The 27,998-nt window shown below is 37.0% G+C and overlaps 1 protein-coding gene across 7 annotated transcripts; it reads left to right on the top strand.

Moving 5' to 3' along the window:
- Positions 1-6: 6 nt before the first annotated feature.
- Positions 7-27,749, top strand: fam135a (family with sequence similarity 135 member A). 7 transcript variants are annotated; one of them, XM_079854549.1, is made up of 23 exons: positions 11-313; positions 699-753; positions 2,183-2,229; positions 2,950-3,076; positions 9,308-9,387; positions 11,588-11,727; positions 11,837-11,907; positions 12,015-12,188; positions 13,065-13,191; positions 14,522-14,675; positions 16,428-16,505; positions 16,900-16,949; positions 18,348-18,506; positions 18,695-18,768; positions 18,866-19,020; positions 19,870-21,667; positions 22,609-22,769; positions 22,854-22,945; positions 23,173-23,270; positions 23,790-23,941; positions 24,047-24,157; positions 24,241-24,354; positions 26,535-27,749. In XM_079854549.1, the coding sequence occupies exons 4-23, from the start codon at positions 3,000-3,002 to the stop codon at positions 26,738-26,740; spliced, it is 4,071 nt and encodes a 1,356-aa protein (XP_079710675.1). In that variant the 5' UTR covers positions 11-313; positions 699-753; positions 2,183-2,229; positions 2,950-2,999; the 3' UTR covers positions 26,741-27,749. The 7 variants fall into 7 exon arrangements, with proteins under 7 accessions (XP_079710678.1, XP_079710675.1, XP_079710679.1 ...); XM_079854553.1 differs by lacking the exon at positions 16,428-16,505; XM_079854551.1 differs by lacking the exon at positions 2,183-2,229 and having other exon boundaries at positions 13-313; positions 18,351-18,506.
- The last annotated feature ends 249 nt before the right edge of the window (positions 27,750-27,998 follow it).

Genomic DNA, 27,998 nt, shown 5'->3' with positions numbered 1-27,998 from the left:
ATTAACGCCTTTGATAGTGACCGGTGTTGTACCGGCTTGTTGTGTGAGCGCCTCCCTTAAAACTCACTCTAACAGCAAGTTTAGACAATATTTATGATCTACGACTCTCACCGCACACCGTACGGAGATGTGATTCATTTTTCATCCAATCCGACCGATCTGGACTTTTAAGTCGTTGCTGTGAGGACGGGACATAACAGAATTTTAATCGACATGCAGAGGAATTAAGCAGCGTAGTGATCGGAGCGTCGAGGCGGGATCGCTCTGAAATCCAGCCCGCGGATTGAGGCCCAAATTCCCGAAGCGGATACATGTACGTGGTTTTCAATTACATAGCAGCCAGATATTTGATAAACTATTACTGTTTGTTGTATTTGAGCTTGTAGGTTTGACAACGTGTCCGTTAACTTACGCAAATAGTGTGATGTTTGTAAAAGCTGGTCATTTGACAAGCAAAACAGGCTAACGCTAGAGCTAACTGCCCTAGTAGGAATTAAAAACAAAAGCTGTTCAACAAATCATGTTTAAATCTTTAGTATTTGAGAAATTGTTAATCATATTACTGAAAATCAAATGAAATTGATAATAGGTAGTTGAATTATCAAATGCAATCACATGCTTATTTGAACGTTGCATTTTAGAAACATGAAACATTTATTAGTTAGGTTTAAATACGTTTTATTTGTGTTTTTATATAGGATTGTGTTGATCAGTTAACATGAAGAGAGAAGATACTGAACCGAGTCAGGACGGGTGAGTCGTTTACAGCCTAGATAATTATCTTTTACACGCACACACACACGTTACGTTACATACATAGACCCAAATCACTCAATTTTCAATGTAACATATTTCCCCCATTATTTTCTCCATAAGTATTTGTAGGACTTCTAAGTCTTAAAATAAACCATTAGGTTTTTTAATAAATCAAGATTAGAAAAAAAGTCTTATTTTGTTTTGAAGCACATAGGCTAAAAGTCAGTAAAAGGTACAAGGCAGTGTGTACATAAATTATTCCTATGAATTGTGGATCTTCAGAATTGTAGGTAATGTAGTATTTAATTGGGAATTTGATTTTTTTTTAAGTTGAAATAACAGACTTCTGGCTCGTACAGAAACATGACTGAGCTGATAGGCATGTCTCAACATTTAAAATATGTTATCACTAAATAGCTACAGAACTGAATAGGATTTTTACTTCTTATCTTGACTCTTTTGCTCAATAGAGAGAGAGAGAGAGAGAGAGAGAGAGAGGAAGAAAGCAGAAAACACAAGAATATGAACATATGCCAAGAAGTAGAGCAATAAGAAATATCGTTACTCAATTTTCACAAGCACAGCTCAAAGGAAGGAAAGTGGCAGTCCTTACACAAATATGGCCTGTTTTCTGTTCGTATCTGCGTACGCAGCGCTGAGACAGTGGGACAGGGCTCTTGTGCTCTTATCACCAGCTTAACACATGTTTGGAAGGAAAATCTTGCTGTGGTTGATCTGATTTGACTTTGTGGTTTGCATGTGATCGGCGACTGCAGTTCGCCTTTCATTTAAGGTAGCTAATCTGTATTAATGAAAGCTTAAGTCCCTGATAATGCCACAAAGGACATGAAATCCTCCAGAGACCCCCGCGGGAGAGTCTAGCCAGCAATAGCGGAGTTATTTGCATCGAATCCTCTGAAGTGTTCTGGACTTGTCAGGATCTTGCATCACACCTCAGTACTGTAACTGTGACTTGCAAATAAGGGTGAATCATTCTGAAAGCCTGTGGGGTGTGTGAAAGCATTCTCTGGTAATTCAGAACAAGCACAGGCAGTGCTTAAAGATATTAAGGTGAAGAGCGCTGAGAATACACCGTCTTGTATGTTAATTCATGCATGCTTGCAGACGTGGATGCCTCTGCTATATTTGTGGAGTTTAAATGTCAGGAGGTAGTCAAACTCGTTTCATGAACTTGGGTCAGAGTTGCTTGGTGAAGTGGAAGGGCATTTTGTTTGCATGTGAAAGTGCATGAGGGTTCTTTTTGGAACTTTTTGACTTTTAGTCGACTTCTAGAGTTTTTCAAACTACTTTTAGATTCTGTTCCATTTCGAGTGCAAGTGAGTGATATCAGAAATAAAATTCTGTCATTATTTACTCACCCTAATGTTGATTCAAACCTGTATGCTTTTATTTCTGTGTTTTTCAGGGAATGGGAAGATTATCAGTGTACTTGCAGTACTGTAAAACTCTGGGGTTAGTACGATTTTTTTTTTTAAAGAAATTAACTTTTATTTCATAAGGAGGACGCATTAAATTGATCAGAAGTGACAGATAAGACATAATGGTACAAAAGATTTATATTTTAAATAAGTCCTGTTTTTTTCTTTTCTTTCTATTTATCAAAGAATCCTGAAAATGTATCACAGTGTCCACAAAAAAGCGGCACGACTTTTTTCAACAATAATAATAATGAGAAGAATAAGCACCATATCAGCATATTAGAATGATTTCTGAACGATCGTGTCATTGAAGACTGGAGTAATGATGCTGAAAATTCACTTTTTTCCATCACAGGAATAAAATAAGTTTTAAAATACATTAAAATGGAAATCAAATTCATCTTGTAATAATATGTGACTATAGTTATCACTGTATTTTTGATCAAATAAATGCAGCCTTGGTGAGCATAAGAGACTTATTTTAAAAATCTTACCAACCCCAAATGTTTTAACAATAGTGTATATTTTGATCTGCTCCTCACACAAAGCTAGATACTTAATAGGCTATTCTGTTAGTGTGCATACTCATATACTGTTGGATGCACATGTGCAAAAATGTTAAAGAAAATATGCACATTTCTATATTTTAATGTATTTTCTGGTTAAATTTCAGTGTGTTTAAACTTATTTTCCGGTCCTCCCACTATTGATGACACAACTGATGAATTTGTTTATATATTCTGTATCTGCACAGTTTTGCTGCAGATCGTTTGAGACAGGCCGTCCTCCAGCCCTGAATCCAGCATGACGGAGGTCCAGGCCACGGTGGAGTTCTCTGTGGAGCTCCACAAGTTCTATAATGTGGATCTCTTCCAAAGAGGGTAAGAACATGTTCCACTAAAGATCTTATTCTGTAGAAAGTGTCATTCCAGGTTGGGTAGCACACACAGATAAAATATTTTCAAAGATGATCTTGGATGGCAGCCATGACTGAAACAACAAAGAAAGAGGAATGGATTGCACAGGATACTTTGGTATGATAATGCTTTATCAGGCACCTGTTCTCCATCAAGTTGGATTTTTTACTTTAGAAAGTTTGTCTAGTTTATATAGACAAATGATGAAGAACGACGGCATGTATTTGTATTAAGATGTGATCGTTGGAAGGAAGACAAAACTGAATGATAATCAAAAGTGTAAACAATATGCATCCCTATTGGGTTTTCTAACGTTTTTCTTCCCCAGGTTCAGGTTCCTGTTCTGAAATTCTTGCCTTTTGTCAAGTTAAATTTATGTGTGTAGCGCTTTTTTGTCTACGAGTTAGTCTCAATTTTGAGCCTAATTGGGAAACCCTGGTTTGTTCTTGACATTGAATAGAATTAAAAGAATTAAAAATGTAATTGCTGAGCACATTGCTAAAACTTACCACTTGCAGCCTGCAACTATCTCCATTTAGACATTCCATATGAGATCATCTTTACTGATAATAACAACGTGCAATGCTTTCTTACAGTACTAGACAGTCTCTGTTATTCCTGCCGTTGCTTGCCGGCGCGAGTCTCGGCTTCTCTGTCTAAATGTGCACCAGCTTTTCTTAGAATTCATAATTTAGGAGTCTCCTCACAATTATTTCTGTTCAGGCACGTCACAAGTGTCTGCTTGTACAGTTGTTTCATGTTGCTGATTGGTTCTCCATTAGTTGGCTTGCGTAGAGGGGCACTTCAAAATACTTTGCTGTTTCAACCAGTTTTTTTCAGTCAGTTACAGACAGTCAAGGCCCAAAATTAACACTTGCCGATTGCCAGATTAACAGAGTAAATACTACAGAGATGACAATTGCCAGTTGGCTGGTAACCTGATTAATAACTGCATTATTATACGGTTTAAATTGCAGTGTAAATATGTTGTCACATTTACCGTTGCTCTGCAAACAATTACATTTAATAAGAATCCATGCAATTGGGAGCTTCACTTGATGCGAGTTTGAGTTTCTGCTTGAACAGGCAGATTTCGCTAAGATTGAAAGTGACTTCTATGCGAGCGGTGCTTCATGCATCGCTACACTAGTGACAATGGACCTTTTTAGCCTGCAAAATTTCACAGAAATGTCACTAATGTGACCGCACCTTAAAGGGTTAGTTCACCCCAAAAATGAAAATTGGCATCATTTACTCACCCTCCTGTCGTCCAAAACCCATAAGACTTTCGATCATCTTCGAAACACAAATTAAGATATTTTAATGAAATCTGAGAGCTTTCTGTACTCTTCATTGACAGTCCACACAACTACCACTTTGACGCTTCAAGAAGTTCAAGAGATCCAAAAACTAATCCATATTGAATCAAGCAGTTTTTGCTTTTTGACACAATTGCTTTATATAATGAACAGAGTGAATTTAGGCTTTTATTCACATATAAACTTTCATCAACTCACACATCAGTTGTGCTAAACGGAAGCTCAAGCACACTTGATGTGCGAGAACCAATGAGGTTCATTCTCGTGTTACGCAGCACGTTTGAGCTTCAGCAAGAACCAATGAGGTTCATTCTCGTGTTACGCAGCACATTTGAGCTTCAGCAAGAACCAATGAGGTTCATTCTCGTGTTACGCAGCACGTTTGAGCTTCAGCAAGAACCAATGAGGTTCATTCTCGTGTTACGCAGCACATTTGAGCTTCAGCAAGAACCAATGAGGTTCATTCTCATGTTACGCAGCACATTTGAGCTTCAGCAAGAACCAATGAGGTTCATTCTCGTGTTACGCAGCACATTTGAGCTTCAGCAAGAACCAATGAGGTTCGTTCTCGTGTTATGCAGCACGTTTGAGCTTCAGCAAGAACCAATGAGGTTCATTCTCATGTTACGCAGCACGTTTGAGCTTCAGCAAGAACCAATGAGGTTCATTCTCGTGTTACGCAGTACATTTGAGCTTCAGCAAGAACCAATGAGGTTCATTCTCGTGTTACGCAGCACGTTTGAGCTTCAGCAAGAACCAATGAGGTTCATTCTCGTGTTACGCAGCACATTTGAGCTTCAGCAAGAACCAATGAGGTTCATTCTCATGTTACGCAGCACATTTGAGCTTCAGCAAGAACCAATGAGGTTCATTCTCGTGTTACACAGCACGTTTGAGCTTCAGCAAGAACCAATGAGGTTCATTCTCGTGTTATGCAGCACATTTGAGCTTCAGCAAGAACCAATGAGGTTCATTCTCATGTTACGCAGCACATTTGAGCTTCAGCAAGAACCAATGAGGTTCATTCTCGTGTTACGCAGCACGTTTGAGCTTCAGCAAGAACCAATGAGGTTCATTCTCGTGTTACGCAGTACATTTGAGCTTCAGCAAGAACCAATGAGGTTCATTCTCATGTTACGCAGCACATTTGAGCTTCAGCAAGAACCAATGAGGTTCATTCTCGTGTTACGCAGTACATTTGAGCTTCAGCAAGAACCAATGAGGTTCATTCTCGTGTTACGCAGTACATTTGAGCTTCAGCAAGAACCAATGAGGTTCATTCTCGTGTTACGCAGCACATTTGAGCTTCAGCAAGAACCAATGAGGTTCATTCTCATGTTACGCAGCACTTTTGAGCTTCAGCAAGAACCAATGAGGTTCATTCTCGTGTTACGCAGCACTTTTGACCTTCAGCAAGAACCAATGAGTAGTGGTCGGCCGATATATGGGCCGATATATGGCATTTTTTAAATGTCGGCATCGGCCGATAAGTTTTTCTAATTGGACGATGTGTTGGAAGAGAGACTTTTATTTTGATGGCGATACGGACTTTTAGTTTGACGGCCGGCGCTGAGAACACCAATGCCTGAGAAGAGAATGGCAGCGCCTGTTCACACAGCGCTCACTCACATTCTCCGTCTTCATTAGTTTACCATCTCTGTCAGTCATATCTAATACTTTGTTAGACAGAACTGGTAAACAAAGAAAGTAAATGGTATGCGAAAAAGTAAAGCGTTTGCTTTTATATTATTTGTAACAGAAAAGGCAAACAATCAGGCTAAAATACTTTCTCATTCACCATCAACATTCAGCAAATGCGCATCTACATCATTTAAACAAACCTCTGAATATCTAATAAACATTTAATTTCACAAAGCTTGCAGATTTAATGGAATCCAGCTGTGATATCTTGTGAAGTGTGCATTTGTAGCCTGCATAAACGTGTTACTGCGAGTGATGGTCGGTCCATGCGAAGTGAGTGAATGCGAACAGAAGATCAGCTTCACAGGAGACGCGATCGAAAAACTTTAAATCCTTCAGTTTAACATATGCTGTGCTATATCCAGTTGCCCACTGTCACATTCATATTGTTTTCACTGTGTGCTGTATGTAAAATACATATTAAGTACTTTCTGTCCCTCCATTAAAAGTCTACTCACCCAAAACTTGTTTTGGTTCAAGACTTTCATGAAAGGATTCTTAAAGAAAGAGCTGATTAATCCAAGACATGATGCGCAAACCCCACTAATGAATAATGTAGATCATGGATATAGACAAGCTGAATGCATTTACATATTTAATGTGAGAATTAAATTTTAATTATCAGATAATCTCAGAATACAGTTGAGGTTAACTGCAGTTTGCACAAGTTTCAATCTATGTGTCAACAATATTATTGATCTGACTGAGAACTGATCAGAGCTGGACGATGACATTATTTTTTGCAGAACTGCTTTATAGATTAAATCAACTTTTTTAATAATTGATGATCTTTACAACAGAACTGAATCAACACTGAACTGACTTCAGCTGAACAACAGCTGAAATGCATAATTTTCCTGGTAACACTGGAAAGCTGCTTTGAAACTATTTGTATTGTAGAAAGCACTATATAAATAAAGGTGACTTGACTCAACCTGAAATGACCCAAATTCACTACAGATCTTTTCTGAACACTCCATACCTAGTATTATCCTAAGTATGTATTTCAATACGTGAGTATTTCAACGCACAAGATCCTAATTTAATGTAATCTCTAGAGCTCATTGTGCTCTATGAAAAGCCAAGTTTTATTTAGAACAGGTAAGGGTTAAGTTACAAGTGCGGCCCACATTTCAAAACCAGTCACTAGATATAACTAGGGGTGCGAGGTATGAGTATGATGATGAGTATGGCAGTTACTAGCATATAAAGTTATTTTTGCTAGATATCCAAAGTAAAAATGTGTTTGTTCTAAAAATATGTTGTTGAATTGATGTTGTAAGCAGTGTCGGTTAACACATTACAAGTAAAGCGAGTTACGTAATCAGATTACTTTTTTCAAATGACTAGTAAAGTAACGGATTACCTTCAAATTTAAAATTTCAGTAAAATTTTTTAAATAAGAAACACAAGTTACTTTGTTCTCCAATTTATTAACTGACACCTATCCTGCCCCCATATTAAGAGAAATTACACTACAGATGAATTTCCTTCAGAGTCTTATTCGTTTCACTTTTTGTGTGAAAGGGCCTTTTTACATTTGCTAAAAATAGAAGAAAAAAAAATGTGTTATTAAAACACAAAAAAGCATGCCCAGCCCAGATGAGAAAAAGTCATGCAAAAGTAGTAATGCATTACTTTCCATAAAAATTAATTAAGTAATGCAATTAGTAACTTTTTTTTTAGGGAGTAAGTCAATATTGTAGCCTAATGCATTCTTTTTAAAAGTGACTTCCCCAACACTTGTCGTAACTGCGCTCTTTTTATGATGCAGTGTAAACATCTAAAGGGATTCTTTTCAAATGAAAAGGAAGAAACCCTGTGTTATCGGCAGTGCTAATAGGGTTGTTTGGTGTCAGCACAGCAGTTTGCAACCTCAGGCTAACATTCCACATCTGCTGACATTGTCGCCGTGGGTCTAACTAAAAACAGAGAGCCATCGGGTTTGCTCAGCTGTGCGACAGGAAGCTTAACGCAACCCTCATTCTACTCTTCAGCTCCTGTAAGGGGACTAGTTGTTTGTTCCTGTTCCCAGATCTGTGTTCTGGCCAGCCCTTTGTATTCTTACCTCCTATCTCCTCTTGCTTTTGATGTCATGATATTCTCGTCAGGATAATTGCAGCTCTATTTTGGTTGCCTGAGCTTCCTCTTTCATTTCAAATGCATGGGAGGATGGGGCACAGGATATAAACAGAGCTGCGTGGATACAGACATGTGCTGAAGCTTTCTGATCTGGTTTATTAAGTCGAGCTCTGAGTAGAAATGAGGAACTGAGAGGGTCTCTTTGACGGTCACAGTGGCTTCTTCTTTTTTAAGAACCACATTAAAAAAAAAAGCTGACTGATTTAAACTTTGCAGTAACTGCATTTTTCATGTAGCCTATTATTGTGAAATGTTATTACAATTTCAGATAACTGATTTTGTATTTGAATATATTTTAAAATATAATTCATTTCTGTGATGGCAAAAAAAACAGTCTTCAGTGTCACATGATCCTTCAGAAATCACTCTAATATGCTGATTTGGTGCTTTAGAAGCTTTTACTTATTATTATCATCAATGCTGAAAACTTTTATGGAAACCATGATACATTGTTTTCAAGATTCTTGAATGAATAGAAAGTACAAAAAAAGAGGGTTCATATTAACATTTTATTCACTATTTCCAGGAAAAATCATGGAAATTTGTTTCACAAATAATCTGTATAATAGAATGTATGTTTGATAATTTTGTTTAAACAAATACTTGCCATTCAGTCACGTGACGTTATATTCTTTGGATTTTGGATGGATTTTTATTCTTATTATACATAGTCTATCATGGAACAGTAGATCATGAATATTTGCCTCAAAAGTCATGGAAAAGTCATGGAAATGTATTGGTAAAAATGTGTATGAATGAACCCTAAAAAAAATTTTTTTTGAAATAGAAATTGTTGTAACATTATAAATGTCTGTACTATCACTTTTGATCCATTTAATGCATCCTTGCTGAATAAAAGTATTAATTTCTTAAAAAAAAAAAAAAAAAAAGCTTTGCCTGAGCTTTCTGAACTTCTCTGGTTGTGTATAAACTGTGGTATATGGTATAACGTTGTTTCAATCAGTTATTTGATTTTATTTGCTTTTCTCGAATACTTAATGAAAACAGTTTTTTTTTCTTTCTGGATTGACAGGTTCTATCAGATCCGAGCTGGCGTGAAGGTGCCGCCACGGATCCCGCAGAGGGTGGAAGCCAGTCTGCTGCATCCCATAGGTAAAAAAACCCTCATACACCTTAAATAAACGTGACTCATTCAGTGCAGTCGATGGTGGTATGGTTGATGATAGATAATCATAAGTGAGATGCCACATTTTATTTTTCAACAAATGGAAGTCTGTGTTTAACCTTCATAAAATGTTCACTAAATTTTAAATGACTATTTAAAGAACATTTAATTGGGCTTAAAACTATGATGCTAGCTGTTTTATAATGTAATTTAAGTTGTATTGAATGTTTCTGGATTGATGATCCCTGAGACCTCATCCTGTTTTGCCAGTAGAACAGACTGTATTTTGTAACTTGTTAAACATATCTAATCAGATATATTTTAGATATTTGTTTCATTTGAATCTTGCGACTTATAAAGCAATATGTTTAAATTACATATGAAAACTAGAGTAGGAAACAGCAAACGAAAATTATATTATTGAATTTAAATGATAATTTTGCCCCAAACGTTACACATATGGGAGGGAAAATGTAAATTTAAATATGAAAATACATTGCCATTTTACATATTGCTTTGCCATTTTGCATATTACATAATCAATAATTAAAATTTAAATTTGCTACCGAAATGCTTCAATACCTCCAGGGATTTCTTCAGGCGATATTTTGCATAGGAATGCAGCTTATCTTCACTTATAAGGGTTAAACGTCTAACCTTCCCTCTAACCTTCCCTTTCTAACATAGTTCTTAAAGCTGTAGCCTTCGGCTCTCTTAAAGGGGTCATGAACTGAGAAATCAAAATTTCCCTGAGCTTTTGACATATAAGAGGTCATCATACTATAAAAATATCCTGCAAGTTTCAGAAATGAAAACATCCTTTATTAGTCCAAAAACAGCTTTTATTGAAACTGAGCCCAGAGAACGACTCACTGCGGAATGTGCTTATAGGTGAAAAGACCGCCTCTGCAGAAGAAAATCAACTCCTACTTCATCATTGCAACTTTGGCCCTTGCTTACTGGCATGTTAAAGAGATGACGAGTAGAGAAGAACGATACAGGATCACTGGACTAAAAATAACATTAACTTCCAAAGGATATTAATGCTAGGAATGTGGTATTTATTTTCAACAATATGAATGTCTCAGTTGAGCATTATTTAATTGTATTTGGTACATCAAACTCTGAATTCTTTGGTAAATCAGTCGCAATTTCGGCGCAGGCTTTGCAAACAGACTTTTACGATATGGAGAGTCATACAGTAATGTGACAACATGTAAGTGTTAATTCTAATGCCTGATCGTGATCAGTGATTTCTGATAGGTAATAGGTAATGATTCATGTACAGTCATTCTTTGTCTATGTGTCAGTAAATCAAACCAGTGACTAAACGGTCAACTTCACATTGTTTCTCTTAGTAGGATTAAAATAATCTGTTATTTAAACTGTCATTAAATTATACATAGAAAGCGATCAAAGAACGCTTCCTTTACAATCGCTGGAGCTGTCAATCAAACATCTCGAGTTTATCAGGGACTGAGTTCTGGACTCTCGCCAAAACTCCCATTTCAACAAAGTCCGTTTTATCGTTAGTCTTTGGTTACATAATCAATTAATCTCTTGTGTGTTAGTTATGATGAAATAATTCGTTATCGTGCAGAAATCGAGTTGTAAGGATAAGACTTTTCATGATTAGTTAACCTTGAGAGCTGTAATAGTAAAAACGTGCTTAAGTTTTTGAGAGAGTTCCACATGTAATAGTTATTTCATATGCATAGATGTTAGCCAATCACAGCAGCGGGCGTTTACACTGAAGTCTCACAGCAGACACGGCTTTTCAAACAGAGATTTATTTTTTACTCCATCCACATCCTCTCCTCATAGAAGTATCAGGGCAGCATGTATGATTTGGAAGTTTATTTTATTTTATTAATTTATTTAGCTTTGTGTCTGAAAAGCATGTGTACTGTAGGTTGACATCGATAGTGTTTGCGCATCTTGCAACGAACGGTTAATGAATTTTGATGTTGGCACCACTGATGTCAAACTTGTATTGGTTCACTTTGTCATGCCATATTTGCTTGTAAAGAAAGCAAGAGTTTCAAACGACAGAACTGTAAAAAAATACCAGCTTATTTCTGTTAAGTCAACGGATTGTTTGGTATGTTTTTTTTATAGGTTCAATTCCGAAGAGTAGCACATCTATCTGAGCTTTGTAAAGCCCTTCTAATGTGCGTTTTCTCTCAGGTTCAGATCTGGCTTTCCCAGCAACAGTTCAAGATGATGTGGGCTGCAGCAAAACCTTTCAGATCCTTTACAAAAATGAGGAGATTGTAGTCAATGACGTCCTCGTATTCAAAGTCATGATGCTGCTAGATGCAAAGAAGGTGAGCGACTCTAATGACTCAAACAACAGTCACACTATGAGCTCTGTGATAAAATCTACCTCTGTATGCATCACTAGTGATGATGGTCATGGTGTATTTTCCCCTTCAGGTGGAAGAGTCCTTAAATGAAATGGACTTTCAGCTGTCTTTGGACCTGTTTTTCACCGATGGCGACTACTCGTATGTAGACAAATAACTGAATGCTATTTTCAGATTTTACTGTTGCCTATATTTATGGTTAGACAATTGTTTCACATATAAACATGTTTGTTTTTGTCTGTGTTTAGGCCCGAGGACCCTAGTTCTCTCCAGAGCATCAGCAGTCGAACGCTGCGTTTGCACTTTAGCCTCCATAGAGGCATCCACCAGCACGTCAATGTCATGTTTGACTACTTCCACCTGTCTGTCATCTCTGCCACTATCCACGCATCACTGGTGGCCCTGCATCAACCTCTAATCAGGTCAGCAGTACACGGAGAACTGGACCTACAGATCACAGTAGTCATCATGAATATGTCACAAGTGAAGACAGTAGGTTGTGAGCTTTAAAGACCTACTGTGCTTTCCAGGACAAACAAACATCTATGCTTTATACACATAGAACAATGCAAAATTAACTTCATGTCACACTGGCCAATGTCAAAATATCTAATATAATTTAAAACATACACTACCATGCAAATATATATATAATTTTTTTTTTTTTTTTTTTATGTTTATTCAGCAAGGACTAATTAAATTGATTAAAACTGACAGTAAAGACATAGATAAAAAAAGTCTATGTAAAATTACTTTCTATTCATCAAAGAATCCTGGAAAAAATTGTATCAGTTTTGACAAAAATATTAAGCGCCACAGCTGTTTTTGACGTTGATAATTATAAGAAATATTTTTTGAGCACCAAATCAGCATATTAGAAAGATAATCCTTCAGAAATCAGACACTGAAGACTTTAGTAATGATGCTGTAAATTCAGCTTTACGTCACAGGAATAAATTACATTATGGTAAAATGTAAAAAAAAAAAAAAAAAAAAGTTGAATAAAATATTTTAATTTGTAATAATATTTCACAATTTTACTGCTTTTGGTGTGTTTTTGATCAAATAAATACAGCCTTGGTGAACAGAAGAGACTTCTTTTTTTTAAAAACATTAAAACATCTTACCGACCCCACACTTTTGAACTTGAGTGTATTTGTCAGAAGTATTTTTCATTTATTTAAACAAAACATCTTTTCATTGACAAAACATACTTTAAAAAGGTGCACGTTTTGAATATTGTGCCTTTATTTTGAAATCAGTAGAAATGTGTGTTTTGAATTTGATTGTCCCCTCAGTTTCCCACGACCTGTTAAAAGCACCTGGCTGAATCGTAACGCTCCGGCACAGAGCAAAGACTCTCTCATCCCACCACTGGAATCTGTGGTGTTCGGCACCACCTATGTCAAGCAGCTGTCACCAGATGTAAGACACACACACACAAATATAACCTGAATTAACCTTTTTTTTTAGCCAAATGAGTGCAGTGTCTTCCGTTTTAATCCAATTAGTCACATCTGTAGTTCTGTTCATTTGGTCCAGGCCAAAGGGCAAAATATTATACATTAGGGGCTTTCGCACCGGAGGAACCTTTTCATAGTTCCTAGAACTATTGGCGGAAGTACCCGGATGTCGGCGTGTTCGCACCACAGGAACTAGGACCGATTTTAGTTCTAAGAACTCTTTTGGAGGAACTAATTTAGCTCTACTTCAGAGTAGGGTCTTAACCAGCACTATAGGAACTACCCGTGGCGTTTGTGTTCGCGGATTGGACAAACGCACGCGAAACACCAGCACCCACCATTTAAAAAACTAAACTAACAGAAACTAACTCTACGAACATGGAAAACAGTGATAGATGGGCCTCTTAACCTTTACGCTGAGGAGAAAATCCAACGCAACTTTGAGGGGACCAAGGGAAACATGATTATGTATTTCTGCTCAGCTAGCAACACTGGATATCAACCACACAGCATACGCTTATAACGTTTCATATACTGTCTACTTTTAAATATAATAGTTCTATCTAAAAACGTATTAGACAGGACTGTTGGTCAGATCGTAACCAAATGAACACGGAGAATGCGAGCACTGTTTGTTTGCTCAGACTCTGGTGTTCTCAAAATGAAGCTTACGTCACTTCAGAGTTCCTACTGGTGGTGCGACTGCATCGGGAAAAGGTTCCTATGGGAACCATTAGTTCTCTGGGAACCAGCCTGGTGGTTAGTTCCGGTGCGAAAGCCCCTATTGTAGCATTTTTCAGCCGTTTTGGTTCCTTTTCACACCTCACAGAACTGAACGAACTCTAGTGCGATTCAACCGAACTAAATGAGACAGGTGTGAAAGCACACAAAAACACTTTGCTGACGTTGCATATAGAAAGCAAAGAACAGACGCAGTGATTTTTCTCATGATATCAGTGAGAGCTTCAAGGCTATCCATAAATAGACATCATTATGTAACTAAAAGGCTTGAGTTGTTGCTGTGCAGTTAATGAGATGATGTGATTTTTACATTACAACAAATCTCTTGAGACCCTTGTCACATTAAGCTGCCATTAAGGTGCCTGTCAGACTGTAGTGAGCTCTAGAGTTCACTAAAACTTTATTCCTTCATTGAATAGAAAACCCATCTCAAATGTAATAGATTGAATCTCTAAGGGGAGCTGGCTTTGAGCACAGTGCAAAAACTCTTAATGCCTCTTCTTTTCATACAACGTTCAGTGATGCATAAAGCTCTCTTTTATGATTTGCAGGGCAAAACCTTCCTGGTATCGGATCAGTGCCTACAGCATGCCTTCAGCCTGCACCAGAACATGTGTGCCAGCTTGCTGCAGGCGTATCAGGGCCTGTTCTGTTATTTAACCTCCCTGACCAAGAATCTGCCCGCATCCCAGCGATTGGAGCTAGGTACGTAGTCCCATCAGAACTGAAAGAATGAAATTCTGGTTTCCAACCTGAGTTGGAAGACTGAAATGATATATTTTACAACATTTTTACACTGCACTTCAATCATTGACCCTGTATAAGGCATTTTGGTAACTAATTGACATGTTTTGCTTAAATATTTCAGAAATGGTGTTATTTTAACCAAGTTTCATTACTAAACCCGGTTTAACCGCTGAGCTTCAGTATGTGTATGCGTGAGCAATATACACTACCGTCCAAAATGTATTCACTTTATTCAGCTAGGATGCATTAAATTGATCAAAAGTGAGAGTAAAGACTTTTACATTGTTACAAAAAAATTTATTTTGAAGAAATACTGTTTTATTTGAACTTTCTGTTAAAGACTTTTTCATGGTTTACACAAAAATATTAAGCAGCACTGTTACATGTGGAACTGTTTTCAACAATAATAATAAGTAATTTTTGGTATCACAGGATGGAACCTTGTTTCCGCAACTAATTAATTGCATCTTTTTATCTCACAATTTTGACTTTTTTTTTTTTTCTCAGAATTGCGTTATATAAACTCGCAATTGCGAGTTATACATTCAGAATTGCTGAGAAAAAAAATTCAGTCTTGGACATTATAACTCACAATTGCAAGTTTATATCTCACAATTCTGATTATAAGTCAGAATTGTGAGATGTAAACTTGGAAAAAATGAGAATTGCTAGAAAAAAGTGCAATTATCTTTTAATTGTTTTATTCCATGGTGGAAATAAGCTTCTATAATCACAGGAATAAATTACATTTTTAAAAATGTATTAATATAGCAAAGTTATTTAAACTTTTTAATAATATTTCTCATTAGTATTGTTTTTACTTTATTTTTGATCAAATAAATGCAGCCTTGGTGAGCATTGAAAAATTTGTATTTGAATGAAGTTGAAAAAAATAAATAATCTAGCGTCATATATCATTTTCTCCATGGAACCCTTGGAAGTACCTTCAGAGAAGCTTGTTGACCCCGGGACTAATTTTCTTCAGGAGTTTTGGAATCATTGCTCCATAATATTTGTATATTGTGATATATTCAATTTTGTTTAATAATATGTGATTATATTTATTATATTTCAACTTTTATATACTGCAGTTTAATTTTGTTTAATTATATGTGATTATATTTAAACTTGTATATGCTAAAGTTTTTTTTTAACATATTTTTTGCTTATTGTCTACCCCTACTGTCTATATATATTTATTTTATGTTTTTGTTTTATATGCATTGTATTATTTTCCTTCACATATTAATTTTTATTTTAAATCTCATCAGAGCCCATCACTGAATACTCACTCACTTATGCTAATGCATCCACTCACTTCTTAGAGACTAAAGAAGAGCTGCTGTTCTGGACATTTACCTTTTAATGTCTTACTTACCAGCATATTGTTAGAGTGTTTCTAATAAGCCTTTGTCCCTCAATTGTGCCTCTGCCCTCTTTCTTAAGTATGTATCAGCAAGCAGATCCTTTTATCTCCCGTTTTTTGTTTTTGTCTTTAATACAAATTCCTTCAGAACTTTCACTGTAAACTCTCTCTCTCTCACTCACTCACTCACTCACTCAAAGCTAAACTACTCACCTATGGCTGCTTCTGACCGAATGCATCTAGTGACTGAACTTGCATGTATTTAAGGGTTCATTTTAAGCTCAAACAGCAAAAGGGGTGAGTGAAAGTTTTAAACGTGCCTATATGTGCAATCCTACCACTAGCCAAGCCCAGCATGCAGGTCCTTTATGAACGAGTTCTCAGAAGACCTTACCCTCGAGACCAAAGGCACGTCTACATAGGTATGTCCCTCCAAAACCGAACCTCAGCTCCACACGCCTCTTGCCTTTCATTTGTGTCTTTTTTTTAGCTCTATTTCTTTCTTCTGTTCCCCCTAACTTGGACGTTTGTCAATGACGAATGTCCTTCAGTGAGGGAGTTCTTAGCTCAGCTTAGTTCGTTTTTCCTTTAGCAGTATCTCAGATCTCAGGCTGACTTTGGATCAGTCTAAATGCTTGAACATTGCTGGTATTCTCTGTCCTCTGACTCCTACTTCCTGTGCTGTTGTTCCTCTAGCTCCCTCTCATGTGCTGCCAATCACAGGCTCTTCAGACAGACCCTTGTCTCTCATTCACTCCATACTGCTGTTGTAGAAACAACATTTTCACTCGGCTGTCTTTTCTTTTTGTTTTTTAGAAAAACTTGATGTGGAGGTCCGACTTAATGAGCTTTGTGAACAAGTCAAGGTATGTCATGATTATCAAGTGAAGTCTGTATAATAGTTTAAGACTTTCTATATATATATATATATATATATATATATATATATATATATTTGGGCTGTCAATCGATTAAAAAATTTAATCGCATGATTGTCATGAGTTAACTCGCGATTAATCGCATTTAATCGCACATTTTTTATTTGTTCTAAATGTATCTTAAATTAATACTTTTCAAGTTTGTAGTACTCTAATCAACATGGGCATGGATAAATATGGATGCTTTATGCAAATGTATGTTTATTATTGAAATCATAGTCAACATAGAGCATGAAGACGAGACATGTTTCAAAGGTCATAGATGTTTTTCAAAGAACTTGTTCATGTCTATTAGACGCATGTAGAAAGAACAAAGAAATATCAGGTTCCCATTACTTCTCTTTCTTTGCACTGAGCAATTTACTAACACAAACATGTTTAGATTTTTGCATGACAGGGCAGCTCTTCTGAAAATGCTAAATGTACATTTATTATTTATTATTACATTAGTTTGTAAGACAAAATAAACTGTTTTACATTATTTACATGCGAAGAAACACAGAGTTGTCAAAAATACCTAGGCCCCCTAGTGGGCCCCGGACCCCCTGGTTACCACTGTTTTAAATAATTTTAAAAATATTAAAATATTTTAAATAATCATGTATTTTGGTTTGCATCCATCAATTTTCAAGTATAGATAATTCACTGGATTATGCAAAAATAGGCATTACAACTTTTCTTGTATAAATAGTTTTTGTTGAATTGCCAGCTAAAATAAATACATTGTGAGATATACCATTACTGTAATATAAAATTACTTGTACCTAGGGATGTACAATATATCAGCCGATATATGATCGTTTTTAATGTTATCGTTATTGGCCCGATAAGAAAATTTGGCCGATATATTAAAGCCAATAAATAATAAATGATTTCCTTCAGCTGAGACACTTCGGATGTGCACTGTTCACCATGATGGTTTTGAATTGCTTGAAATATGTTTGGAATCCCTTCAAAAAAGGAAAATACAGTTAAGTACAAGTCATATAGGCTACATAAAATAATGTGAACATTATAATTGTGTGCTTGGGACATGACTTTTAATGGTGAGACTTTTGTTTTTGTAATCAGGCTCTCAAAAATTATATAGCAAGCAATATATTAGCTATCGTCTTTCTTTCAAATATAAATAATTATCGTATCGGCCAAACTTTTCATATCGGTGCATCCCTACTTGTATCATATGTTAAGGTCAATCATACATCCCTTTGGCTTGACTGGTGCCTCATGATGGTTTACTGCACTTTTTTTATATATATATATATATATATATATATATATATATATATATATATATATAATATATTTGTGTATGGATTCTTTCAGCAGAGGGCAGAGAGCCCAGATGAGTTGGCTGAACTGGTGAACATGAATTTGGCACAGCTGTGCTCTCTGCTTATGGCATTGTGGGGGAATTTTCTGGAAGTGGTGTCACTGAATGAGCGCGTCTCTGCGCTGTTGGCCCAGGAGCACCACACACTACGGGTGAGCTCTGAGATTACTTCTACCATATGCATATTATATTTGCATACTTGCATATTTATGCATTGCATTTGCATTATATTCTGACACATTTTATGACACGAAGATGCATGAAATTGTTGTTGCATTGTAAGAAGTGTCTGTGCAGAGTATATTTTTGGCTTTACTTACCTTGTATTTATTATTTTTAGGTGCAAAGATTTGCAGAAGCTTTCTTTTGTCTTGAACACCCAAGACAGAGTGCGCTGGCCTACCAGGAACTGCAGTATGTCTTAAAATATCATTACTGTAATGTAGTTATTTAGCATGAAGAGTACATGTCAGTTCTCATGATAATTCAAATGAACTTCTGTATTCAACAGTGCTCACAGTCACCAACAGATGACCACAGCTATTAAGAACTCTTCCTACTTCCTGTCCTTACCCCCTCTTCCTGTTGAATGTGCTGATCTGGATGGGGATGTGAACTCCCTACCAATCATCTTTGAGGACAGATACTTGGAATCCATTACTGAAGGTATGTTTAATGGCACTCCTTGATCGATTACATGATAATCTTCGATTATCATTTTAGCCATCAGCTCGTAAGAAAAAAACACAATGCACAAAAATGATTTTGCTTTTAAAGGGAAAAAGCACATTTTGTAATTAATGTTGGAGTTTTGTGTCTTTTAATTTAAAAATGCCTTCTGGGAAAATGTATTGAAATTATTAATGACTCCTCTTGCACTACTTTACAATAAAATGCTTTCTACAGTGAGAAAGGTGCTTCACCTAAGTTATTAATACCACATGTGTCTTGCTTACGTTTTGTGTCACAACCATTGATAAACAGTTTTGAAGTGCCTCAATTATGCAAGCTTTCAAGTATACTTTTGCTAGATTAAACAAACAAAAGCAGGGGTATCTGTCATGCTTCTGCAAGGCCACCTTCCTGCATAGTTTAGATTCAAACTACCTGGCTAGGTGTTTCTAGTAATCCTGAAGACCTTGGTTAGCTGTGTTTAATTGAGGTTGTAGCTAAATTCTGCAGGATCTTGTCCCTCCATGAGCAGGAATAGACCCCTGATCTAAAGGGTGTAAACGAAGGGTAAAAAGGATGAGACCTTTATTTCAAATCCATTTTATGTTAGTTCATGATTTCTTTAGAATACACTGGGTGTGGCATAGTGGTTAAAGATATATTTGGTAATGAAAAGCTTAAAGTTTCAGAACCTTCATAGGGCATTTCAGGAATTATCAGCATTAGGTCCTTAATCTCAAATTGCACCAGTGGAACAGTCCCTGTATTATATGTACTGTAGTCATTTTGGATTAATATGTCTGCCAAAGTCTACTTGCTTACTATATTGTTATTACCCTGAAGATCGTGATGGTCCATGGCTTGGTCTCCACAACACCAGAAGTGGCTCTATGTCCACTAAAGCAGAAAGGTCCAACTCAAAAGACTGCATTGCTAGTGGATTGGGAGCCCTTGGTCCATGCCCAGATAAGCAGCAAGCTGCCCTCACCACCGCTTGGCCTGAACAAAATGAGCCTCCCCTCAAATCCAAAGCCAAATCCATCAAGCTGAAGAAGAATGCCAAGACTGAAAATTCAAAGAAGCTGATCAGGCAAACCTCGAAAGACTCTGTGGTCCTCACAGGCTACAAGAACTTGAAGGTTCCTCGTGGGGAACCGACCACCAAGTCCAAAGAAGTTGATGCTCAGTGCAATCCGAAAGACGATCTAGATGATACAGGCAAATGCATCCTCCAAAATGAAACTGCAACCACACATTGTGCTAAAGACTGCACCACAAGCGACATTCAAGGTAACGTCAGTGTCCAGAGCGACAGCTTTTCCAATCTTTCGAGTTTGCAAATGCAGGCTAGGCCCCAGGCAGGTACTGGAGCAGAAGCCGCACAGAGTGCAGCTGCCAGAGTTGATTTGACACATCCACCTGCTGGGCTCAGACATATTGATGTTAAACCAAGCGACAAGGACCCCTACCAGGGCGATAAGGTCACTATTCTCTTACCGCACCACTCAGATCCAACCGCCAGGAGGGATGTTCCAGAGATCACACAGACCGATTTCTCTGAGTTCAAGAGTCGAGTTGGGGATGGCGCTACGTTCGTCGGAGCTTGTGGAGCTGCACTGAGGAGTGATTGTGTTCCTCAAGCCTCCTCCAGGCTCTCAGACTCCGGAATCGAGAGTGAGCCCAGCTCTGTGACACAGCTAGCACCGTTTTCCCCTTCTCCTTTTGCTGCTTCTGGCCTCGAGGCACCTACAGAGCTTATTCCACAGAGCACCCACCAGAGACCACCTCCGCTCAGCCCTGCCTCCAGAGGAACCACCACGTTGGAGGGCCTCAATCCAGAGAGCACCAGCGGCATCAGTGGAGTCCAGTCTTCCCTTACCTCCATTAACTCCCTCCCCTCGGATGATGAGGTGGAGACAGAGGACACTAGCAGGAAGTCCAGCATCCTGGTGCAGGAACAGAGTCTCATCTTTTCAGGAGAATCTCACAGCCTCCTGCAATCGAGCTCTAGAGTTTTGGCTCAACAGAAACCCTCCATCAGTCATGGAGATGGGCCTGTGTCTCACGATGAGCACTCTGCTCTCCAGTCCTGCTGTGAAACTTCTGCTCCTGACAGGCCGACGGGATCCACCGAGACAGAATTTCCAAGTGGTGTAGGCCTGGGGCCAGAAACATGTAGTGAGCCTCAGACGGCCGTCCAGTCCAGTACATCAGTCACTAGCAGCACGGACCTGGTGAAGAAAGGCTTTGTGGAGAACTACTTCGGCTCTCGCTCTAGCACTGATATATCTGAGATCAGCCCATTGGAGACTGCAGCCGTGACACTGGGGATTCAGACTTGCCCCAATGCCAATGATGAAGAAGAGGAGGAGGAGGAGGAGCAGGAAAGTGAAATGATTGAGAACGGTTACTATGAGGAGACAGACGGGCTGGTTTATGTTAATGGACTCCCAGGGGAGGAAGGGAGGTGTGAGGATGGGGGAGCAGAGGGAAAAACCCTTTTTTATGATCACCTGGGTTTGGAACAGCTCCAAGAAACATACATTCCCTCAGCCGGCCTGCAGACACGGCCTCCTGGACCAGCTCCAACCAGCAACGACATGTGCTGGTACAAGAGTGCCCCTACTGCTCAGATGACAGCGTGAGTTTTCTTTTTTCCCTTCCCCTTTATTTTTGCAGTTTGCCATGCACAAGGAACAAAAGAAAAAAAGGATTGCCGTGTTTACTTTCTTTATACATGATTCTCTTTTTATGCGTGATTCAGCAGTGTTCAAAAATTTGTGGCTGATTTAAAAAAAAAAAAAAAAAAAAAAGATTTTTAAATAAATCTCTTATTCTCAGTTTCCCATTTTAATATATTTTAAAATGTAATGTATTCCCGTGCTGACTGAATTCCCAGTCTTTAGTGTCACATGGTCCTTCAGAAATCATTCTAATATGCTGATTTGGTGGTCAAGAAGTATTTATTATTATTGTTGAAAACGGTTGTAATTATTTTTAATTTTTTTGTGTGAATTTTTTTTTTGTCAAGTTTTTAAAAACTCAGCATTTTTAACAAAAAAAAGAAAACCTTTGTAACATTATAAATGTCTTTACTGCCTTTTGATTAATTGAATGCATCCTTGCTAAATAAATGTATTAATGTCATTTTTGAACCCCAGTGTAGAAAAAGATCTGTCTTAATAATCTGTCATCAAAATTCAATGACTTGATCCGCCTCTAAAACTTTTTTTTTTCCTGACAGATGTAATCTAGGTCACACTAGGTGTATTGTATTAATGTTGACCAGTAGCCATATAGCTATTTTTGACATTTTTTAGGCTACTCTTCTAGGTAACCTGACTAACCTCTTGTAACTGCCTTTATAAAATGTTGCAGTCATTTAATGCAAATTAATATAAATTACAACAGTAATGGCAAATTTGAGAAATCAACTGCTGTTTCACATTAAGTTTGGATTCTGGTAATCCAAGATATTTTTTGGAAGTACATTAAAAGCAAGGAGTTCATGTTTTTTATGCATAATATATAGAAACTGTGGATTGCAGATGCATGAGCTAATACCTGTGTGTGAATCTTTAGGTTTGTCCAAGCAAAAGAGGAGTTGAAGCAACTAAAGTTGCCAGGGTTCCTGTACAGTGATGTGGCAGATCTGGCGTCCACTGTGCCATATTTCAGCATGGATGAAGATGAAAACTGTGATGAGGGCATACACCTCATAGTGTGTGTACATGGCCTGGATGGTAAGCAGTCACACTCTTCTGTTTCTTTCAATTGAATAAGTCCACATTAACAGATTCACATTGATTTATAAACCTTTTCTTTAGGTAACAGTGCAGATCTGCGTCTAGTGAAGACTTATCTGGAGCTTGGTTTACCTGGTGCTCGTATAGATTTCCTGATGTCAGAGCGCAATCAGGTAAAACGTCCCATGAATGCACTGGATTTGATGGGCAGTTTGGAGAATTGATAAAGATGTACTTTTAATACGTACTTTAAAAATATAAAGTATATGTAAAATCACTGGACATGGTTTTAAACAAGAAAAACTTCAGTTGGCTTGGAAAAGAAACTGAACATTAGAAACAGTGTTAAAATTTGATGTTTTGAAACTTTAACCTTGATTTTCTTGTGTTTTTATTCAAGAATGACACATTTGCAGATTTTGAGTCAATGACAGACAGACTTTTGGATGAAATAGTGCAGTACATACAAATCTACAACCTCACAGTTTCCAAGATAAGGTAAGAACTTTTCCTCAAAAGCAAATATATAAAAAAGTTACACTCAGATATGAGAAAATCACAGTATTTTTAAAGATCTACAAACATGGATTAAACTTCAAGATTTTTTTTTTCCCCCTTTCCCTAGTTTTGTAAAAAAAAAATCAATGACTTTGTCCAGTGTAACATTTTTTTTTTTTATTATTAAGGAGCCATATTGATTGATTTACAAGGCTTTCTTTATATTGAAAAAAGCATTTATTTAAAGTATTCACATTGAATCATTTAAATATTTGTATTTCAAACACTAGACTAAAAAAATTCATAGGGGGCGCACTTGATGCATGATTTTGCACTATAAAATGACAAATGAGACCCTGGGGTCTTGTGGGTTTTAACAGACATGGAGGTCAATCCAAGTGTGCCATTTTGCACATTAATTTGACCTTGTTGATTGCTTAGACAAGCTCATATTTTTAAACTCTGAACTAAAACGCATCCAGCCTTAGGGTAACAGAATCACTGTGTTGTCCTTCTCAGTTTTGTGGGTCACTCTCTGGGAAATCTGATCGTGCGCTCTGTGCTGACGCGTCCCAGGTTTAAGTGTTATCTTAGCAGACTCCACACGTTTCTGTCTCTGTCTGGACCTCATCTTGGCACGCTGTACAACAGCTCGGCCCTCGTCAATACCGGTAACTTGTGGTCATAAACTCAGCAGATTTCTGAAGACAGTAATTTATGAGCCACTCTACGTTAAACTGTATTAAGGAACCACTATAATTTTTCCTCTGTGTCAGGGTTGTGGTTTATGCAGAAGTGGAAGAAATCTGGCTCTCTGCTGCAGCTGACCTGTCGTGACCACTCAGACCCACGCCAGACCTTTCTCTACAAGTTAAGCAAGAAAGCAGGTGAGTGTCATGTCATTCTGGTTTCACAAAGCCAATGTTAATTTGGATTTCTCCATATCCAATCCTTTTAAACTCTGTTTCAGGTCTTCAGTTTTTTAAGAACGTGGTGTTGGTGGGGTCCCTTCAAGACCGTTACGTCCCTTATCACTCTGCCCGAATCGAGATGTGCAAAACAGCCTTAAAGGACAAACAGACTGGTGAGAATTAAAGAAACGGTTCCAAAAATATATATCCAAAAAATATATATATTTACATCATTTATTGGCCCTCATGTCCAGTATCAATTTGACTGCCATTCAACCAATTTTAGGGTCAGTAAGATATATATATATATATATATATATATATATATATAATATATATATAGTATGTATATATATATATATTAGGGCCGCAACGACGCGTCGACGTCATTGATTACGTCGACTATGAAAATACGTCGACACGCATGAAATGCGTCGATGCGTCACATTATTTACGTTTAAATATCTGGCGGCTTCTGCTCCCGCTCATGGTGAAAATGACAGACCACGATCAAGCTTTCAGTGCATTTGCCAGTTTTTAAAAGTTGTGTATGCATATGTGGACTAGAGACCTGCACTCCTGCGGGACCCAACGCAACAGAGTGCGGTGCGGGAACATAGATCTGATGGCCGAGTGCGGGCGCGGGCAGTAATGCACTCGTGTGTGTGTGTGTGTGCTGGTTGCGGGAGAATAAAACGATTCTCGGGACTCCCACAAAATAGAATTATCTATAAATTAAACATTGTATAAAACAACGAATAAATTGTCATTCATCTGTTGTACAAAAGCAACAAGAACAACTAAAACAAAATAGAAACGATTTACAGGCCAGAGTCTCTATCTATTTATAACATGTTTGCAGCGTTGAACAATGTAGCCAATCACAGACATGTGTGTTGATTTCTTGAACGCCAATCACATGCATTTAAGATAGAATCCCCTCACCGCTCAAAATTGACTTTTTGTTCAGTGCTGAATTCTGCATACTGGCAAATCATCTGATTATAGAAAAAAAGTGTAGATATTATGAAAGATTCATTGTGCAGCCAGTTTCATTTATAATAACAGAGATTTGTGAGATCGCGATGAACTGAGATGTCAGCTTTTTAGGAATTATTAAGGGAGAAATCAGTTCCCGCACAGGTCTCTAATGTAAGACTTTAAAAACAAACGACTAACGTTATATTTACATTAACAGTAGCCTCTAATCTAGTGTATGTGAACCTTTTTGCAGATAAACACAAGTGCACTTTCGGACAAGTTAATTGAGTAAATCATACTCCCACTACAGTAATTAATAACAGACTATAGTAAACACATTTCCTAAATAGGCCTGTGACTGTATCTTACATTTTATGAAATAGTACCATTAGTTAAAAATAAAGTTTAAAATGCTTCCTGTTCGCATATTTCATAATAAAATGATAATTACCCTTTCTGAAATACAATTTTTTTTGTCATCATTCATAGATTTCATGTTAAAATAATATACAGATGCACTACCCTCTTCAAAATACAGCTGATATATTGTTGTACTTATTATTTATTGGAAAGTTTGCCAATGGATAAATCAGCTAATCCCAAAAATAATCATTAGATTAATCGGAAAAATAATCGTTAGATTAGTCGACTAATCGAAGAAATAATCGATAGATTAATCAACAACAAAAATAATCGTTAGATGCAGGCCTAATATATATATATATATAATTTTTTTTTTTAAATAATACTTTTATTCAGCAATGACGCATCAAATTGGTCAAAAGTGATAGTAAAGACTTTTATTTAAAATGCAACTTTTTTGCATTATATGCATGAATATGCATGTATGTTATTTGGCATATAGAAAAATGTACGTGGACATTTTGTGCTAAAATTGAATTAAATTTGATCGCAAAAATAATGTTACAAAAGATTTCTATTTCAAATGAATGCTTTTCTTTTTATCTTTCTATTAATCAAATAATCCTGAAATGCATCGCAGTTTCCACAGCACAACTGTTTTCAACGTAGATAATAAGAAATGTTTTTTGAGCTCCAAATCAGCATATTATTACGATTTCTGAGGGATCATGTGACACCGCAGACTGGAGTAATGATGCCGACAATTCAGCTTTGACCTCACAGATCTAAATTACATTTTAAAAATATATTAAAATAGAAAAGCTATTTTCATTTTTATTAACATTTCACAATATTTATTTTTACTGTATTGCACTACTTTTTTTTCTGTTTTACTGTATTTTTCTTATCAAATAAATGAAGGCTTGGTGAGCTTAAAGGATTTCTTTCAAAATCATTTTAAAAACCTTAACCTCAAACTTTTGAACTCTCCATCTACTTGTGCGATCAGGTCCAGTGTATGCCGAGATGATCGAGAACCTTCTGCTCCCTGTGCTTCAGAACAAAGACTGTAACCTGGTGCGTTACGATGTCATCCATGCGCTGCCCAACACCGCCAACTCCCTGATTGGCCGGGCAGCCCACATCGCCGTCCTGGACTCTGAGATTTTCCTGGAAAAGTTCTTCCTGGTGGCAGGGCTCAAGTTCTTTCAGTAACCTTGGTAGATCGGAAGCGAATACCTCACTGCAAACAGACATTTTTCAGTTTTTTGTTTTTTTAGTTTTTTTCCTCGCGGTTTTAAATATGCTCTTGGAGGTAAAGCAAAATATATCAGTGTTATTTTTGTTGTTGATTTTATTTCTATTTAGTCTGTTGTGAATGTGGAATTTATCGTTTTTATTTTTCTACTGCAATTTTTTAAATAATTTGAATGTTTTATTCATTATTAGGAAAATCAAACCTCCTTATGGTATTTTTGTTCAGTGTTATTTATGTACAACGTTCATTTTTATCATTTTCGTTTAACAATTCATTCTATTAAATTTTCTTATGCTGAACTGGAAATGTAGCTGCTAAAAAAGGATGAACTATTTATTCGGGGATGGAGATCCAGGTCATCTTAATGGTGAAAGCACGTTCACTTGAACATTCTGGCATCTAGGGTTGGCTGGCATCCGAACTGCATAAAACATTTTTTTCTATTAAGAAATTGCCATTTGACTACACATTTTTTACAAACCTTTTTTTTATTACAATGTCAAAGGCTTCCTGGACCTGGACGAACGTGATTGTAGCTGAAATGAAGCACCCTTGGACCGCGTGTTGGTTTTATACGATGTCTCTGGTGCCCATTGCATTCTCATGCACAATCTCTCAACCCAGCCTGGTGTTGGGTGGAGGAAACGCACGCTTAGCATGCTAGCATTTTCTTTTTATTTCAAGGGATACAGGTAACTAATTAACAGTGGGCCAAGTGTGTGGGATAGACGGTTAGCCAGTTTAAAACAGCACAAATCCTAGTAATCAGATCACATAGTTTTGGGAAAGTATTTATGTACGGTTTCCTATAGAGGAGTTCATTTGATGCTTGTGTGCAAAAATACTTAAAAAAACAAACAAACAAACATTGAATTTATCCTGTTTTTGTTAAAATAGTTTTGTAACATGGACTACACATTTCATTAAATGTATTCGCAATAAATGTTTTTTGTCCTCTTTGAATAGAAGCTTTGTTTTCATGGATCAAGCCTATTAATGTATTTGTTTTAAAGGAATAGTTCCAAACCTGTGGAAGCTCATTTCCATAATAGTAGGTAGGAATACCCTCATCTCTCACAAATATGACTTTATATCTCTCAATTAATCCATCCTTTTTTCTTTCTTTTTTTTAAACTCTATTATTAGGTAATGTGACTTTTGGCCCCAAACAAAACTAAACGGCATGCATTTTGCGGAAGAACATTGTTTTGGTCG

This window comes from Squalius cephalus, assembly GCF_949319135.1.
Source record: "Squalius cephalus genome assembly, chromosome: 21".
NCBI lineage: Eukaryota > Metazoa > Chordata > Actinopteri > Cypriniformes > Leuciscidae > Squalius > Squalius cephalus.
Note: the sequence above shows the minus strand (reverse complement) of the source record. Positions and strands in the feature narration are given on the sequence as shown.